At 42.0% G+C, this 16,326-nt stretch overlaps 1 protein-coding gene across 6 annotated transcripts in view; it reads left to right on the top strand.

The window, feature by feature from the left end:
• Window positions 1–16,326, top strand: part of SORCS1 (sortilin related VPS10 domain containing receptor 1) — a 578,863-nt gene that overhangs the window by 430,573 nt on the left and 131,964 nt on the right. For all 6 annotated transcript variants that reach the window (XM_068548518.1, XM_068548515.1, XM_068548517.1 and 3 more), the window contains 2 exons: window positions 10,519–10,637; window positions 13,773–13,862. In XM_068548518.1, the coding sequence (XP_068404619.1) occupies window positions 10,519–10,637; window positions 13,773–13,862 (209 nt within the window). The remainder of the gene's footprint in view (window positions 1–10,518; window positions 10,638–13,772; window positions 13,863–16,326) is intronic.

Raw genomic sequence — 16,326 nt, 5'->3', positions numbered from 1 at the left:
GGCCATATTGTCAAAAAAAAAATCACCTTTCATTTCTGTAGTCATAATTTCATAGCTAAAATATGACCAAATAGTGCTCAAACTGGCCCTAATAACAGGGGCAGACTGGCTGATAAAATGTTGTCCAAGCAGGGATTGTTTCTCTGGGGAGGCGGGGTCTTAGTTTGGTCAGAAGAATCTGGAGGAGTAAGGAAACTTGCAAGAGTGGGGGAAGCTTGGTCCCCCCTGAGAGTTGGGAGAAGGTAGAAGGGGATCATTTAGAATGTTAGGAGAGATGTTCTGTTTCCTCAGGCTTTTAATTATGGAGCCACGTAGAGCCGGATTATGATAAAAGGCCATGAAAACTTGAACACAGGGAACCTTAGTCCATTTTCCCATCCTGTGGCAATAAAGATCCAATTGCAAGATACCCATTTTCAGGCCATTTTCCATCTCCCAATTTATATAAAGGCCAGGCACTCTTACAGTAAAATTTAAGTTTCCAGTTCTTAAGGATATACTCCAGAGGTGTTTCTTCTGGCTTAGAAAGGGATCCTTCCGTGTTGAGTATCCTGCACCTGAGAATAGAGAGTGATCCTAGAAATGTAATCCAACGTCCCAGATACATTTAGGAGGCACCTGAAGGGACTTCACTGCATCCCCTGAACTCCCTTCGACCTCATTGCTTGACGGGGTTTTGAGCGTCCTCTACTCCCCCACCGATTTCTAACCAGACGTCTCCGGTTGTTCTTGGTGCCGTGCGCACAGTGTCCTCCCTTCATACATGAAGAGGACATTCAGACCAGTGTAGAATGGTTGCCAGGTTTTTCCTTGAGCTTTATAGGCAACAGATAAAGCCTGGGATGCCGGCTGCTTGGAAGTGGCCAGCCCAGTAAGTAGTCCTTGGGCTGCCAAGGCCTGGAGTGAAGGGGGAACTCCTGGAGGAATTGGAGTTGGCCACAATGGAAAATGCCACGGGGGTCAGGGCCTGAGGACTTTACTTGACACTGATCACATGGGCTTGGCAGCAGAGAGGGCGCACTTAGTCCTTCCCCCAGAGGGTGTTAAAGTATCAGGTAAAAAGAAACCTTGCTGTGCAAGTAAGGTGGGAAAGAAAATCACAGCAGCGTGGGAGAGAGAGTGAAGGTCAGGAGTCTCCAGCCAGCAGTTGGGGCGCGACCTCTACTTTACCTTGAGCTCCCAGGCTTTGGCACCACTACCACTTTGTCTTTCTAGCAGTGTCCTTCTGACCCCATTTTTCATATTGGGAAAGTCTCTTAATTTCAAAGACTATTGATTTCAATTTGGCCTCTCTGATTTAGCAGCCTAAAGACGACCCTGAAAACCAACCAGAAAAGCATAAAATAAGATAACACGAGCCTCCCCACACAGCAGTGAAAAACCTGACAGTGACAGTGCAGTAACAGGTTCAGCTGGGCAGCTTTCAAATTCCGTCCTTTGTATCCATTATGTGCTACCACTTCCCCTGCCTCCTGTGTGCTCACCCATCTGTGAGAAGGTCTGTGTCCTTACCTCCCAACCCGAGGGGGAGAACACAGAGGTGCACGAGAGAAATTTGTCATCTCCAGATCTTTCGTGTGTGTGTATGCGTGTGTGTTCTGAGAAAACTTTACTAATGGACCCTGAAATTTGAATTTCACATAATTTTCACAGGTTGTGAAATGTTACCCTTCTTAGGATTTTTTTCAACCATTTAAAAATATGAAAGCCATTCATAGTTCATGGGTCACACAAAAACAGATGACAGGCTGGGTTTGGATGGACCAGTTTGTGTCAACCTCTGAATTAACATTGTTGCAAACACAGTTGAAGCCCACAGTACCTCTTCCCAAATTGCATCTTCCGATTACCCCCACTAACCACTCTTCTGAAATGGGTGTCAGTCATTCCTATTCATACCATTTACCTTCTGTTGTTTGTGTCTGTATCCCTAAACAGTGTATAATATTGATTTGTATATTTTGAACTTCACAGAAATGGTATCATACCTTGGGTACCCTTCCGCCTTGCTGCCCAGTACTTTGCGTGGCACTCTGTCCATGGTGCTGAGTGGAGCTCCACTGCAGTCTTTTTCACTGCTGTATCGTTTTACACTGTGTGACGATTCTGCCTATGTTATTCATTCCTGTGCTAGTGAATGGGCACTTAGGTTGCTGCCTGCTAAAGTCCTTTCTTGACATGTCTCATCTCTTTTCACCTTCACCATGACCTTGTTAGATGTCCAGATCTTAACTCTAGGACAAAGGACTGGGTTTCTCCTGGGTCCTCAGGCTCCCCCAGGACTCAGCAGCAACAGTCCATATAACATGCATGTGTGGCAATTTCTAAGGGTTTGAAAAATTCCTCATGTGTCTGACTCCTGCTTTAAAACAAGAACAAAAGGTAGCGTAGTAAAGATCTTGCCACTTACTCATACCTCCCCCTCCTTTGCCCCATGTGTTCTCAAGCAACACGGATGCTAGGATCGTGCATTATATTCCTATTATTTGGCTGGTGCTGCTGCACTACTTACAAGAACTCTTGGAGGTAGGACCTATGATTATTTTCCTCACTTTAATTATGAGGAAAATGAGGCTTACAGTGGCTAAGTATTTTTGCCATTGCCGCAGGCTAAGATGTGAAGCCAGGTCTGGTTCATTGCAGCCCTATTTATTATCCATTCATTTGAAAAGCATTGTTGGGCATCTGTGCTAGGCCAGCTGCCCTTCTAGGCATGAACGAAGGATAGTAGGGGATGTTGCAAAGGCCCTACTCTCATAGAGCTTAACCTTCTGGTTAGGGGAGACAGGTTATAAACAGATGCATAGTGCCAGGTGGTGGTATGTTCTAGGAAGCAAAACAAAGCAGAGTCTAGATAAAAAGTGATGGGGCGGGGCAGGGGCCGCTGTCAAAGAAAGAACCTCTGATAAGGTGGCATTTGGTTTTTCAGCCAAGTCCTTAGGGAAGTAAGGGAGAGAGCTGGGTCTGCTGGGTGGAAAAGCATTGCGGACAGATGGAACATCACGTGTGAAGGATACGGCGTATGGGCATGTTTGGCATGGCTGAGGTGTAGCAGGGGCCGAGGTGGCTGGAATATAGAGAAGACAGACAAACGTGTCATCTCCTTCTGTTTATTTCACTATGGAAGGCAAGGATTGCGTCTTATTGATCTTTATTGATAGAAAGTTAGTAAGTGAAGAAATAGTGGTTTGGATATACCCACGTGTCTCAGAGGCTGTCCCTTGAACTGACCCTCTGTCCTGGCATTCCTCATATGACACATGAACACATCTAAGTAAATAGCATACATCCCTCTCCCACAAAAAGCCCTGGAGAATACATGCTGTGTATTTTCTCCCCCATGCACAAAACTGCTTTCACTTCTTCCTTCCTTCCCTCCCTCCCTCCTTTCCACTTTGATTCCTGTTTTCTTTCTTTCCTACTGTTTGTCCTTTTCGCTGTCTCTGTCTCTCCCTCTCCCACTCCTTTCTTTGTAAACTCAATTTGGAAAGTTACCGGAACAAGCATGCTTCTCGGTTTTTCATGGCTGGGTGTGACCTTGCAGATACCTTCGTGTCTTTTCTTGGCATAAACTGGAGTTCTAGTGTGACTTTCTCACAGGAGAGCTGACTGACATTCCCTGAGCCTGTCTCCCATTCTCTCTCATGCCCCCGTGCTCTGGCCCAGTGCTCCTGCTTTCTGGAATGATGTCTCCCCCTTGTCACTGCTCCAAGCAGCTTTCCAGGCTTTTCTCAGCTCTTCCAGCCTTCCCTGAGTGTCCCCACCCTCACCCCTGCACAGGTAACTGTCCCTCTGTGAGATAGAGTCAACAGTAAAATAGTCTCTATATTCAGGTGTTCTATAGGCCATGAGGGTACAGCAGGTCTACAACTCTGTGTGATGCAAAGTAAAATAAATGCAGAGTCGCAGGAGAAGTCCTGACACAGAGTAAACCGTCCGTGGAGAGGTTTGAAGGTCAGATGCCCCTCACCTGGGGACCCACAGAACCTGCACCTGCACTCCTCCAAGGATACACTCACCCCACTGCATCATCCTTGGTGAGGGACTTTCTGTATTTCTACTAAATTATTTTGCCCTCCTGTTCTCTCTCATGTCCCCCATTCCTAGCCCCGTGCTTGGCAAAAAATGTGTAATTCCAGAACTTTCCCTGTAGTAATCATGGCCTCCTGAATGTCCAAAGGCTAACAATAAAAGACAACACTTAGGAAGTTATACTGGGCCAAAATCAAGAGATTGCCTAGAGGAAAGCAATGCCACAAGCTTATCATGCCAAAGGAGGACATTTGATCTAAGTTTATAATTTTCACAGAAACTTCTTGTCCTCAATATAGTCTTTCAGGGGTCAAGGCTGGAGTCTCACTTTTGAAGATCTCAGTTTCTAACTGGTACATGCCACAGAGTGCTCTAGACCCCTGATGGGAATGAAGTTTCTCTGAGCACAAGCTTGTTGACACATGTGTACACGCACGTGTGTGTTTGTGTGTGTGTGTGTGTGTTGGGTGCAAATATGTAATAGGAGTGTTCCAAACCAAAAAACAGGACAGTAGTAAGAACAAGATAAAAATTTATATACGGATTATGGGCTTTAGAAACTGTTCTGCTTTAAAGTTGAAAATTAATGGGGGATGGGAGAGAACTTTAAAGTGTTCATGCTTGCCAGCCTAGTTTATGGTTTTATTTAAAATTAAACTTTTACAATGTTAAAGTGTCATCCCTAAGTCTGGAGTTCTTTACCTGTAAAAAGTACCTTATTCTGGATTTTCTCCAAAGTTTAAAAGAGAAAAAGCATGTGATCCATTCAGCACAGTTCCTGACTCAGAGGAGAAGTTGCTCTGGTTATTTTGGAGGTTAATGCTGCTGTCGCTATCAATGGAGCCATTGTGGGAAGGGAGAGGTCTGCCCAAGCCTCAGGAAAAACTCCACAGAAGAAGGGCCCAGGAAGTATTTGGATAGGATCACAGGAAAGGAAAAGGCAGTTCAAACCAGGGGAGCTCTCTGAATGAACACAGGGTGTCAGCCAGGAATGCACGTGCTGCTTAAAAAGAGCGGAAGCCCCAGAGACACAGACTTCCCAGCAACATCACAGAGCTTTGTTCACTTGGGCGAGAGTGAGAAGGAAAGAGGTTTCTGTGGGTAAAGGATGGTAAAGACCTTCGGATCGTAAAGTCAGTAGTCTGATTTTAACATCCTCCTTTGATCCTAAAATTCTAATAACCCGCATTTTATAGAGGAAAAGTCTGAAGCCTAGTTTGGTAAATGACCTTCTCAGAGTCACATAACACAAGAGAGAAAGAGCTCGGACCTAGCCCTTCACTCCAACGGGAGGGAGACCCTGCACAGCAATCTGGCTGCAGGCGGGCTGCCCTGTGTGCTGGGCGCCAAGGTGACTTCTGTGTCATCTCACAGCCCTAGTTAGTTTCCAGTTCTGCCCCAACCACTGCCTCACACTGCCTGCATAGAATATTTATTATCTATTAATTACACGTGGAGAATATTTTGTCATGGTGTTTTAAAAAATTACTTAAAAAAATTAACCCAAACCAAAGCATGAATATAAAGGAAGCTTATTGTCTCAGGTAGAAATGTCTGTAGTGCTTCCCAGTTGGTTCCCTTGAGACACACTGAGCACTACTGGTGATGAAAGAGGGGGTGCTTCGATCACAGCCACAGCTCCCACTCCGTGAGCACAGTCCGGTCAGACACAGGACTGGACACATTTCCCGACCGAGGTTTTAAGTCCTCATAACCACCGGCAGGATGGCTCCTGTTTATTCCCATTTTACAGATTTGAGAAGTAAGGTGATTTGCTTAGGTTTACCAAGCTAAGCCTGCATTTAAACCCTTGTTCCCCTGCTCCAAGCCTGGCCTTTAAAAAGCAGCTTCCCTTCCTTAGAGCAGCGCAGGGGGCATGGGAATTGCATTACTCCAAGCAGCAGCTGTTGCAGAGAGCGAGATGCTTAAAAAGAGCAGCACAGTGTCCTAATTACCTGTGGCAAGGAAAACATCTGTGTGGGAAAAGTAATGAAATTAATTCTAAAGTCTAGCAGTTACCTACCTTAATTGATGTTAATTAATGCCAAATTACAAGATACTTCCTATGGAATTGCATCATACACTCACCAGAATTGAATATGGAAAGAGTTCTTCATGCTTAATGTTATTACAGCAAGCCCCAAGGGGAATAAGAATGATTGGTCCCTCAATATGAACTGCAGCCAGTTTATTTCTGTTTCCATTAGGAGGGGAAGGAGAACAAACCAGGAGCAGTTTACCACAGGCGGGCCGTTGGGAATTGAGCAGTTCCTCTTCAGCTTGCAAATTTCACTTTGAACCTCTCCAAGAAAGACACAGTTTCAAGACCTCTTCCTGGGGCTTTTCTTGGGTCCCTGGGTTGTACAGTTTGTAATTCTCAGCTCAAGAACAGCTCATTGCACAGCTCTGCCTCAGTATGTGGCATGGGGAGTGGAGAGAGAACAAGCAAAGGAATTAGAGACGGTTCTCTAATTCTTGCAAGCAGGATCCCACAAGCCCCCCATGGAGCCTTGGCCCCTTTCCCTGGCCGACAGGTGCTGACCAAAGATTTGACACTGGTTGTCTGCCTCTCTCACATCACTGCCTCTACGCAAGTGTTGACATCTCATATATATCTTTTATTCGTTTTCCCCATGTAAACATACATATGTAGACATCTATATATACCACTTGCACAAAATCGTGTCCATATGCACGTATTTTGGTAACCTACTTTTTAAAAAGTTTTATTTTGGAATAATTTTAGATAAACAGAGAAGTTACCAAGATAGTGCAGCTTTACCAGGCTTCTCCTAATGTTAACATCTTATACACCATGTTCTCTTTCTCAAAGCTAAGAAATTAACATTGATACAACATTATTAATTGGTAAGCTATTTTAATGATATAAAATGCATTAAGCATTTCTGTAATTCCTCATATATACTCTAGAGGCAGGATTTTAATAGCAAACTATGCATGTGACACAGTCTATTTAGTTGTTCCTCAATTGTTGGCCATTTTGTTTTCTCTTATTTTTTTAACTTATAAACAACACTATGATGAATATCAAAGTAGATAAATACTTGGCATAGGTCATTAATTATTTCTTCAAGTCGAATTCTCAGAAATGAAACCGAAAAGATGTTCATCCATATTGCCAAATGACCCTGCACAAAAATACAAACGTACAGGCTTTTTTTTTTTTAATCTAGGTATATCCATTTATACTTGGAAGCCAAAACATGCTTAACAAAAATTGGCCCCAACCAATTGGTTGCATTATTTCCACTATGAAACATAGTGGAAGTAAACCAGACTTGGAGGCCAACCAACCCCGTTTGAAACCGCATACTGCCATTTCTATAATCTCTTGGAGCTTCATTCTATTTATCTGCAAAATCAGTTGATAAATTATACTCTGTAGTGTTGTGAAGATTAAATGTACCAAATAAGTGTGAACATGCTTTAGAGTACTTGGCACATAGATGTTCAACAAATATTAGTTTCCCTGTTCTTTTAATTTCTCCCCAGATCCCTCAGATTCATAATTTTTGTATAGTTGAGTTATAAATGTGAAAAGTTTATTTTTATATTTTCCATCTTATTCTTGCTCAGGGACCTTTGAAGAGGAAGTTGAGGTCTTAAGAAAGAAGCTATTAGACACCATTATAGATAAAACAAGCACTGTGTATTCATCAAGAAGTCCTCATGAGGTGGCAGTCTGAGAAATTCTAATTGGAAATTGTATTTGTAATTTGAAGCTTGAGACTTCCTAATCCTGACCCTTTGATTCAAATTGTTTTCATTCATTATCTCACATAACAAGAAGCACAGAGACAGGGCAACCCTGGGTTCAGTATAATCAGTAACTCAATGATGTCATCAGGGAACAGGTCCCTTCCACCTCTTCATCATACTCATTGTGTAAGCATAACTGTCAGACCCCTCCATGCACAAGAAGGCTAGAGCAGTCCCAGGCATCATGTTGACTCAGTGTTGTATGGTAGCAGAAGGTCTTCTGCCGTGCCTCCCGGTAGCCCCTTAAAAGATCTCTTTCACTTCTTATTTACTAGAACTGGTTTAAATGGCTTTTCCTAAAGCAAATGATGGCAAGTAGAGTGGGCATAGACTCAAGAGGATTATTCCCTGCACATCAGAGCTTCTGACTCACGTGGAAGAAAGATGAGCCACCAGGTCCAGTACTGGCTTTTCTGGCAAAGAGGCAGGGAGGAATGAGCATTGGACAGGTCGCCGATAGTACCTGATAGTGAAATATAACTGTAATACTCAAATTCAGTTTTCTTAAGGACAAACTGTGTGCCCCAAACTGATCTAATCACTGTGAAAAGAAGCAAAAGAGGAAATAGGAACATTAGAGTTGATAGTAACAACTGACATTTGTACAACTTTGAGTTTCAAAGCATTTAGCATATATATTATTTCAGTAAATTCTTAGAGCCAAACTACAAGATAGTTGACATTGGCATCCTTATTTAATAGACGAAGGTAGCAAGACTCAGGAAGATAATTTCCTTTGAGTTGTGCAGCTATGACCACACCACAACTCAAGCCCAGGTCTCACAGATGCCAATCTCCATTTCTATGACCCTGAGTTGCCTTTTGAAAAACAGAAGTCAACTAAAGCTGTAAAAGGGTCTGATGGAGTGTGAAATTGTGAGGTACAGATTTTGTGTGCCATGGGGAGAACTGTTCTGGGAAGGGATGAGTCCCAGAAATTCTCTTCAGGGAGAAAGATCATGAGTTATGCCCTAAAATGAAACTATAAGAATGTCTAAGAAAGGAGATAGGGAAGGGAGAGTAAAAGGCTTTTCTTTAGTTTCTCTTTGGAGGACTAGATGGGTTAAAATACTTGAGAACTATCACCACCACCACACATGGCAGCGGGATAAAGGAAGATTGTGGATAAAGGAAGACTGTAGGTAAAGCTCTCCTTCCCTCTCCTTAGAGCTTATCAGCAGCTACGTCAGCCATTGGTCAGTTGGAGCAAATGTGCATGCCGCCCCCTAGTGGCACTCCTTGTAGAATACAGGTTTACCCAAGTTCTTCAGTAAAAGTAGTGCTAGAAATTTCCTTCAGGGAAGTCAATTAGTGAATCCTTACATCCAACTCAACATACGATTGCCTACCCCTCATTTCATGTAAATAATCATGTCCTGATTTCTTCATTTGGAAGAGTGGATTTCTTCATACATCTTTGATGTCCTAAAATTAAACTTACCCACTCATTAAGCACCAAAAAAAGGTAAAATAACTTCCTTTTTCATTCAAAAAGATATATTTCAGTAAAGTGGTATCTTCCAAGGAATATTTATTTATTACGTACTATGTGCCTGGAACAGTTTTAGAATCTGGAGGTCTAGGAGGGAACAACAAAGACAAAAGAGGTCTCTGTCTTCATGGAGCTTGTATTCTAACAGGGAGAGGGGCAGAAATAAATCATGAGCAAGGTGACTTTAGATTGTGATAAATTCCATTAAGGGAATTAACAGGATGGAGTGTTATCGAAAGTAATCATGGAAAACCCTCAGAAGTGACAGTAAGCTGAAATCTAGACCTTCTTTGGGGAACAACCTGGGGAGAAGCAGTTTAGGCAGAGAGAATACAAATGTGAAGCCTCTTAAGTGGTAGAAAGTTTGACCAAATTCCTGAACATATTGCAGTTTAGATTAGAAGAATCGCAGGGAGAGAAGAGACTAGCATGAGGGGCAGTTGAAGCAGTGGTGGTAGAGGGTTTGAATTTATTCTAAGTGCAAGGAGGCAAAGGGAGTTTTAAGTGACATCTGATTCATAGAGAGGGCAGAATAGTTGTGGTTGAAAAACAACGGCAGCCTCCCTCATACAATATACTTCCAGCAACAGGGATCAAATCTATTGAGTTGTTATTACTGATATGTTTATCACCTGCTATAGTCTCAGGTGAGATGCAAGGTCTTAGTTTAGTCACCTATAAAATGAGGACAAAGTTTTTGAGTTGGGAATCTCCTCTCAATTCTGTTTTATTTCCAATTAGTAATAGAAGAAAAACTTTTATCTTCACATAGCACCTTATTGTTTATAACAACAGCACTTCTAGCGTGAGGTGATTGATGATTGCACATATGTGTGTGTTTCCCAGTTTATCAAAGGTCGAAGTGTGGAGGTGAAGCCTATAAATGAGAAAAAATAACTAAGAAGGCACAAGTATTATTGCCAGATTTTGAAAATATTTTCATTTGGGTTTGGAAGGAAAAAATTTAATTAACAGGAATTTAATATTCTAGGATGACAAGAGTTGGTGGAGGCACTGGGAAACAGTGATGGTGGTGTTGACAGCAAGTGACTAAAATAATACTGATAATACTTTTAACGACAATAATAACAGTAATGTAGCTAATAGAGAATGTGAGGTTTGTTGAAAGGCTTGCAGACAGCAAGAGAAGTAGAAGATGTCCACTCTGACTCTAACATGCTGTGTGTATATCACCCCACCCTCGTTTTTTTCAGATTCACAATACCTAACCTGCCAAATGCAGAACTGCACAGAGACCAGCAGAAACAAACCTTTCCCAGGCTACATTGACCCAGACTCTTTGATTGTCCAGGATGATTATGTGTTTGTTCAGGTATGAAAGATCCACTTCCATTGATTGTGTCAAAGACATTTCCCTTCCCTGCTTCTGTTCCTCATGCAGCCCCTTTGCCTGCTTACACTCCCTGAAAAGCAATAAAGAAAGAAAAAAAAGGCATTATTATTATTTTTTTAACATCTTTATTGGAGTATAATTGCTTTACAATGGTGTGTTAGTTGCTGCTCTATAACAAAGTGAATCAGCTGTACATATACATATATCCCCATATCTCCTCCCTCTTGCGTCTCCCTCCCACCCTCCCTATCTCACCCCTCTAGGTGGTCACAAAGCACCGAGCTGATCTCCCTGTGCTATGCGGCTGCTTCCCACTAGCTACCTATTTTACATTTGGTAGTGTATATATGTCCATGCCACTCTCTCACTTCGTCCCAGGTAACCCTTCCCCCCCCACCAAGGCATTATTTTTTTTAACAAAAGGAACATTACCAATTTGAAGCTTCTATACTAGCAGAATAGTAATTCCTTCCTTGGGGCGGTGTCTGGAGGACTTGTCAACGTGGGGTCCTGGAGGCATTGCTCAGAAGACTCAGGCTGTCTCCAGAGCCAGACACGCTTGCAGTCATCCCCATCGCCTGCGTTCTAAAGAAGCTCCCTTCACTCAGCCAGAGGACCGAGGAGATATGTCAGTTTCTTCCTATCAGGAGAGCAGTCAGCCCACACGCCCCTCTTGAGTACCCACCTTCAATATAGAGAAACAGGCAGTAGCAGGAAGCTGTGGGGTGGCTGGAGGTGGTGAGAGGCAGAGCCGAGGGAGCTTGATCGGCCTTTGCCGTTTACAGGCACGACTGTGATCAGGGTCAAGAGAACTTAGAGGAGATGGATTCAGACAGGTTTCTCACCTCCGCAAGAGCGGGAAACAACCCGAGAAGCTGAGGGTTCAGGAGTGGTTAGAGGAGAGAAGGAACAAGAATGCTTTGTTTCTTTCCACATTTAAGAACAAATTTAGGCTTGTTTGGAGAAAACATTTAAAAATTCCTTGGGCTTCCCTGGTGGTGCAGTGGTTGAGAATCTGCCTGCCAATGCAGGGGACACGGGTTCGAGCCCTGGTCTGGGAAGATCCCACATGCCGTGGAGCAACTAGGCCCGTGAGCCACAATTACTGAGCCTGCGCATCTGGAGCCTGTGCTTCACAACAAGAGAGGCCACGATAGTGAGAGGCCCGCGCACCGCGATGAAGAGGGGCCCCCGCTTGCCACAACTAGAGAAAGCCCTCGCACAGAAACGAAGACCCAACACAGCCATAAATAAATAAATAAATAAATAAATAAATAAATAAATAAATAAATAAATAAGTAAGTAAGTAAAAATTAAAAAAAAGAGTAATCTTTAAAAAAAAAACAAAAAAATAAAAATAAAAATTCCTTTACTGCTTTCCATGTTAAAATTGACAAATGTACAATTGCTAAATAGTTTATATATATAAATATATATACAATTTCACTGTGATTGAGACATTCTAGATATGTTTACTTGGACAAGAAATCATAATTTAGAATATTTAATCCCATGTATTGGGAAGTAAATGTTCAAATTCCTTACTATCAGCCTATGTACTTTTAAAATAGTTCACAATTACACACACACACACACACACACACACACACTTCCTTTTCCTCTAGGAAAATGAATAATGAGCACTCTGATAACTTCAGCATCAAATTATCAAGTGATATTAAAATGGGAAATGGTTACCCATATTGGTTCTATGTATAAATCATTTCTCTATCAGTGTTGCTTCCAGGGACCTTTCCTGTTTTCTAGTAACAGTTTATAATCCACATATATGACTCACAAACGAAAATCAGTTGTGCATTTAGAGTTTTATATATTTTCTACCCAGGCCACTATGAACGTATAACCCGTCACTAGGACTAAGAGGTGGTCTGGCCGCGTCATGGTGAATATGATAACTTTCCAGTCACATTTTTATGTGTCTGGTGAAAATTCACCCAGAGCATTTGTTGACATTCTGAGTATGCAAACTCCAGATGACTTCAAAGTCCAGATGTTTACATGGGTTAAGAGTAGCAACAGGAATTCATAGAAACTGAGAGTAAAAAGGTGGTTTTCAGGGACTGGGGGCTAGGGATATGGGGAGATGCTGGTCAAAGGGGGTACATGTCCAGCTATATGATGAATAAGTAATAAACAGCATGGTGGCTATACTGTATTATATACTTGAAAGTTGTTAAGAGAATAGATCTGAAATTTTATCACACACATAGACACAAAATCTTAAGTAAAAGGATGGAGGTGTTAACTAACCTTATATGAGGTAATCATATCACAATATATACATATCAGATCATCATATTGTACACTTTAAACTTGCATGTGCTATATGTCAATAATATCTCAATAAAGCTGGAGAAAGAGAGTGGCTCCAAAGGAGAAAGAGAGTGGCAGTGCACTGCTGCCAGCCTGCACCTCATGGTACTCAGCTGAGTTGGAGACCACAGCGCTTCTCACCCTCCCTCAGACTCACGGGGTTCTTTGGGCTGTACATTCTGGGCAGACCTGGGGAAGGTAGCTCACCATTCATTCTCTTCTGGGAGGTTGAGGTCTAGAATGATTTTGAACCACGATCCTGGCTTGGATTTTCGTCTAACACATCAGCAGCACTGCTGTGTGTGGGACACGCTCACAGCCAGCAGTGTGACTGCACAAAACTGGAATTCAGTGCCGAGATGGGGGCTCCCATTCTGCCACCGTGTGACCTGGACCATTCCCTTCTGATCTGGCCCAGGGACCTGTTTGTGTGGTCAAAGTCTTGGGGCTAGATGGCTGGGCTGGTGAGGGACACAGATCCAATATACCCTAAGGCTTGTATTATTTAAAAAAAAAAATTGCTATAAATGTTTCCTGACTTCTGCACCGCACGGCAAATTGAAGAATTGTATTTTTGTGCAGTGGGTTCACTTTGGGCCTCTGAACTCACATACACTGTCTTAAGTTGTTTTTGAACTGAATGTCAATTCTTTACACTGGCCCACAGTACTCACTTACGCTGTTGTGTTGGCAGCTACTCCCTTCCATTCAGGGGCTGTCCTTCTGTGACCTGTAACTGTCGTAGTAGCTCTTCTTACACCCTTTATGTTTATGCTCCAGCTGACATCAGGAGGACGGCCACACTACTACGTTTCCTACCGAAGGAATGCGTTTGCCCAAATGAAGCTGCCCAAATATGCTTTGCCCAAGGTATGGCCTGAATCAATTTCTCTATTTCAGTATCTACTCTTTTTCCCAAGGACCCTTTCAGTCTCTCGTAGTTATTTATTTCTTTTCATTCCCCCATCTCTGTTTCTCAAGTTCACTTCCTTACTTTCTTTTTTGCCAACCTCCTTATCCTCCTTTCTCTCTCAGTGGTCCATCCCTCCCTCCCCCACCTCTCTCTTTCTCTCTCTCTAATTCTTTGGAATTCTTGCTGTAGGAGCATCTGAGTAAATTGATAACTGATTTGCTTTTGCTTTGCAAGTGGGATGTATTGGTTTTCTAGCAGGACAGAAGCTATGCTTTGGATACACAGTATATCAGTGCAACAGGTATGATACATCTATATACCATTTTGTTGTTATTAATCATGGAGAGGTGATGCAGCTATGTAGCACCCAACATTTGCTTTCTTTCCCAGTGGAACTTACGAGACTGGTTGTCTTTAGGGTTCGGAGACACAGCTAATTTTTTAGACTTTCTCAAAGACATACTCCTTTAAAAAGAGTGGCAGACAAAAGTTAAAGACTCCCAACCGCTAACATCCCCAGGCTCTCTCTCCACAAACACTGAAGAACTGCGTTAATATGGAGCGCCACCTAGTGGAGGTGAAACTGACTTGGGAGCTCAAAGCTGTGGATTTGAGGTCTTGCTGCCACTGTGATGTATTTTAAGTGGCCAGAAATTGTTAATGTATTGTGCCTGTTTTTTTTTTTTCTAGCAACAACCACTGACGTGAGTGTTTTAAAATTTTTTATTGAAGTATAGTTGATTTACAGTATTATATTAGCTTCAGGTATACAACATAGTGAGTCAATATTTTTATAGATTACAAAATAGTGGTTATATTTTCCTGTGCTGTGCAATATATCCTTGTTGCTTATTTATTTTATACATAGTAGTTTATATCTCTTAATCCCATACCTCTATCTAGCTGCTCCACCCTTCCCTTTGCCCACAGGTAACCACTAGTTTGTTCTCTATATCTGTGAGTCTGTTTGTTTTTTTAATATACATTCATTTGTTTTACTTTTTAGATTCCACATATAAGCTATAACATAGAGGATTTGTCTTTCTCTTTCTGACTTATTTCACTAAGCATAATACTCCCTAGGTCCATCCATGTTGTCACAAAAGGCAAGATTTCATTCTTTTTTATGGCTGAGTAATATTCCATCACACACACACACACACACACACACACACACACACACACATCTTCTTTATCCATTCATCTGCTAATGGGCACGTTGGTTGCCTCCATATCTTGGCAATTGTAAATAATACTTCTATGAACATTCAGGTGCATTTATCTTTTTGAATTAGTGTTTTTGTTTTCTTTGGCTATATACCCAGCAGTGGAATTGCTGGATCATATGGTAGTTCTATTTTTAGTTTTTTGAGAAAATGCCATACTGTTTTCAACAGTGACTGCACCAATTTACATTCCCACCAACAGTGTAGGAGAGTTCTCTTTTCTCTATATCCTCCCAAACATTTGTTATTTGTAGACTTCTTGATGATGGCCATTCTGACAGGTGTGCCTTGATCATAGAACAAGGGAGATGTGTGTGGCTGTAAGAAGGGGACTGTGTAGGTTTAAATATAACTCAGCTTTGAAACCTTTGGTTGAACAAAGAACATAAATAACTTTTTTTTCGATTGTGTTTTCATGACTCTTTGTCTTGTATTTTTATCCATGACTTTGTAGTTTGCTATCTTGGACCAACATCAGCTACCTGCCCAGGGAATCAGTGATAGATATAGCACAAGGGCGCTGCAGGTCTCCTCTCCCAGGACAGCCAGTGGCTTCTCCAGGCAGAATTCTCCTCCTTGGCCATCACTCTGCCCCTAACCCTAGCTTAGTGAAAAGTGAGCTGTAAACCTCAGCCCATTAGAGATAATAACACACATTAAATTACACTATTAACTGCAAAGAGCTATTTCCATGTTAGTAGTTATTTTTTTCAGCTGCTAAGAGATTAATGACAGTGGTAATTGCCCAGAACTATATGCCTATGCCTGTATATGTTTAAATGCTCCTTGCTCTTGATTTGGCTTAAGACATTTTCCAAAAAGACAAACACAACATTGGAGTTGTGCCTTAGATGAGAATTGGGTAAAGTCAGTATGTAAAAGGAAAATAGAGTGTTGTTAAAATTACCCTTGATAATCTTTTAGGGAGGTCCATGAGGGAGATGATCATGCTACCTTGGTAAGGCCAACAGAGCTGGTGGTGGTTTTGTTTTGTTTTGTTTTTGTTGTTTTGTTTTTTTTCACTTGAGCACTGAAATAAATTGCTGTCTTTGACCAATAAATGAAGTAGTTGGCTTGCAAGATTTTCACCTTTAAAAACAAGAACATACTCAAGGCAGTGAGATGCTGCCGTTCAAGAGGCATGTGGGAATTGGGACCACATCAGGAAACAGCAGTTTCAAGCCACTCATCTCAT

Source organism: Eschrichtius robustus, chromosome 7 (assembly GCF_028021215.1).
Source record: "Eschrichtius robustus isolate mEscRob2 chromosome 7, mEscRob2.pri, whole genome shotgun sequence".
NCBI classification, from domain to species: Eukaryota; Metazoa; Chordata; class Mammalia; order Artiodactyla; family Eschrichtiidae; genus Eschrichtius; species Eschrichtius robustus.
This window is presented reverse-complemented; position numbering and strand designations above follow the sequence as displayed.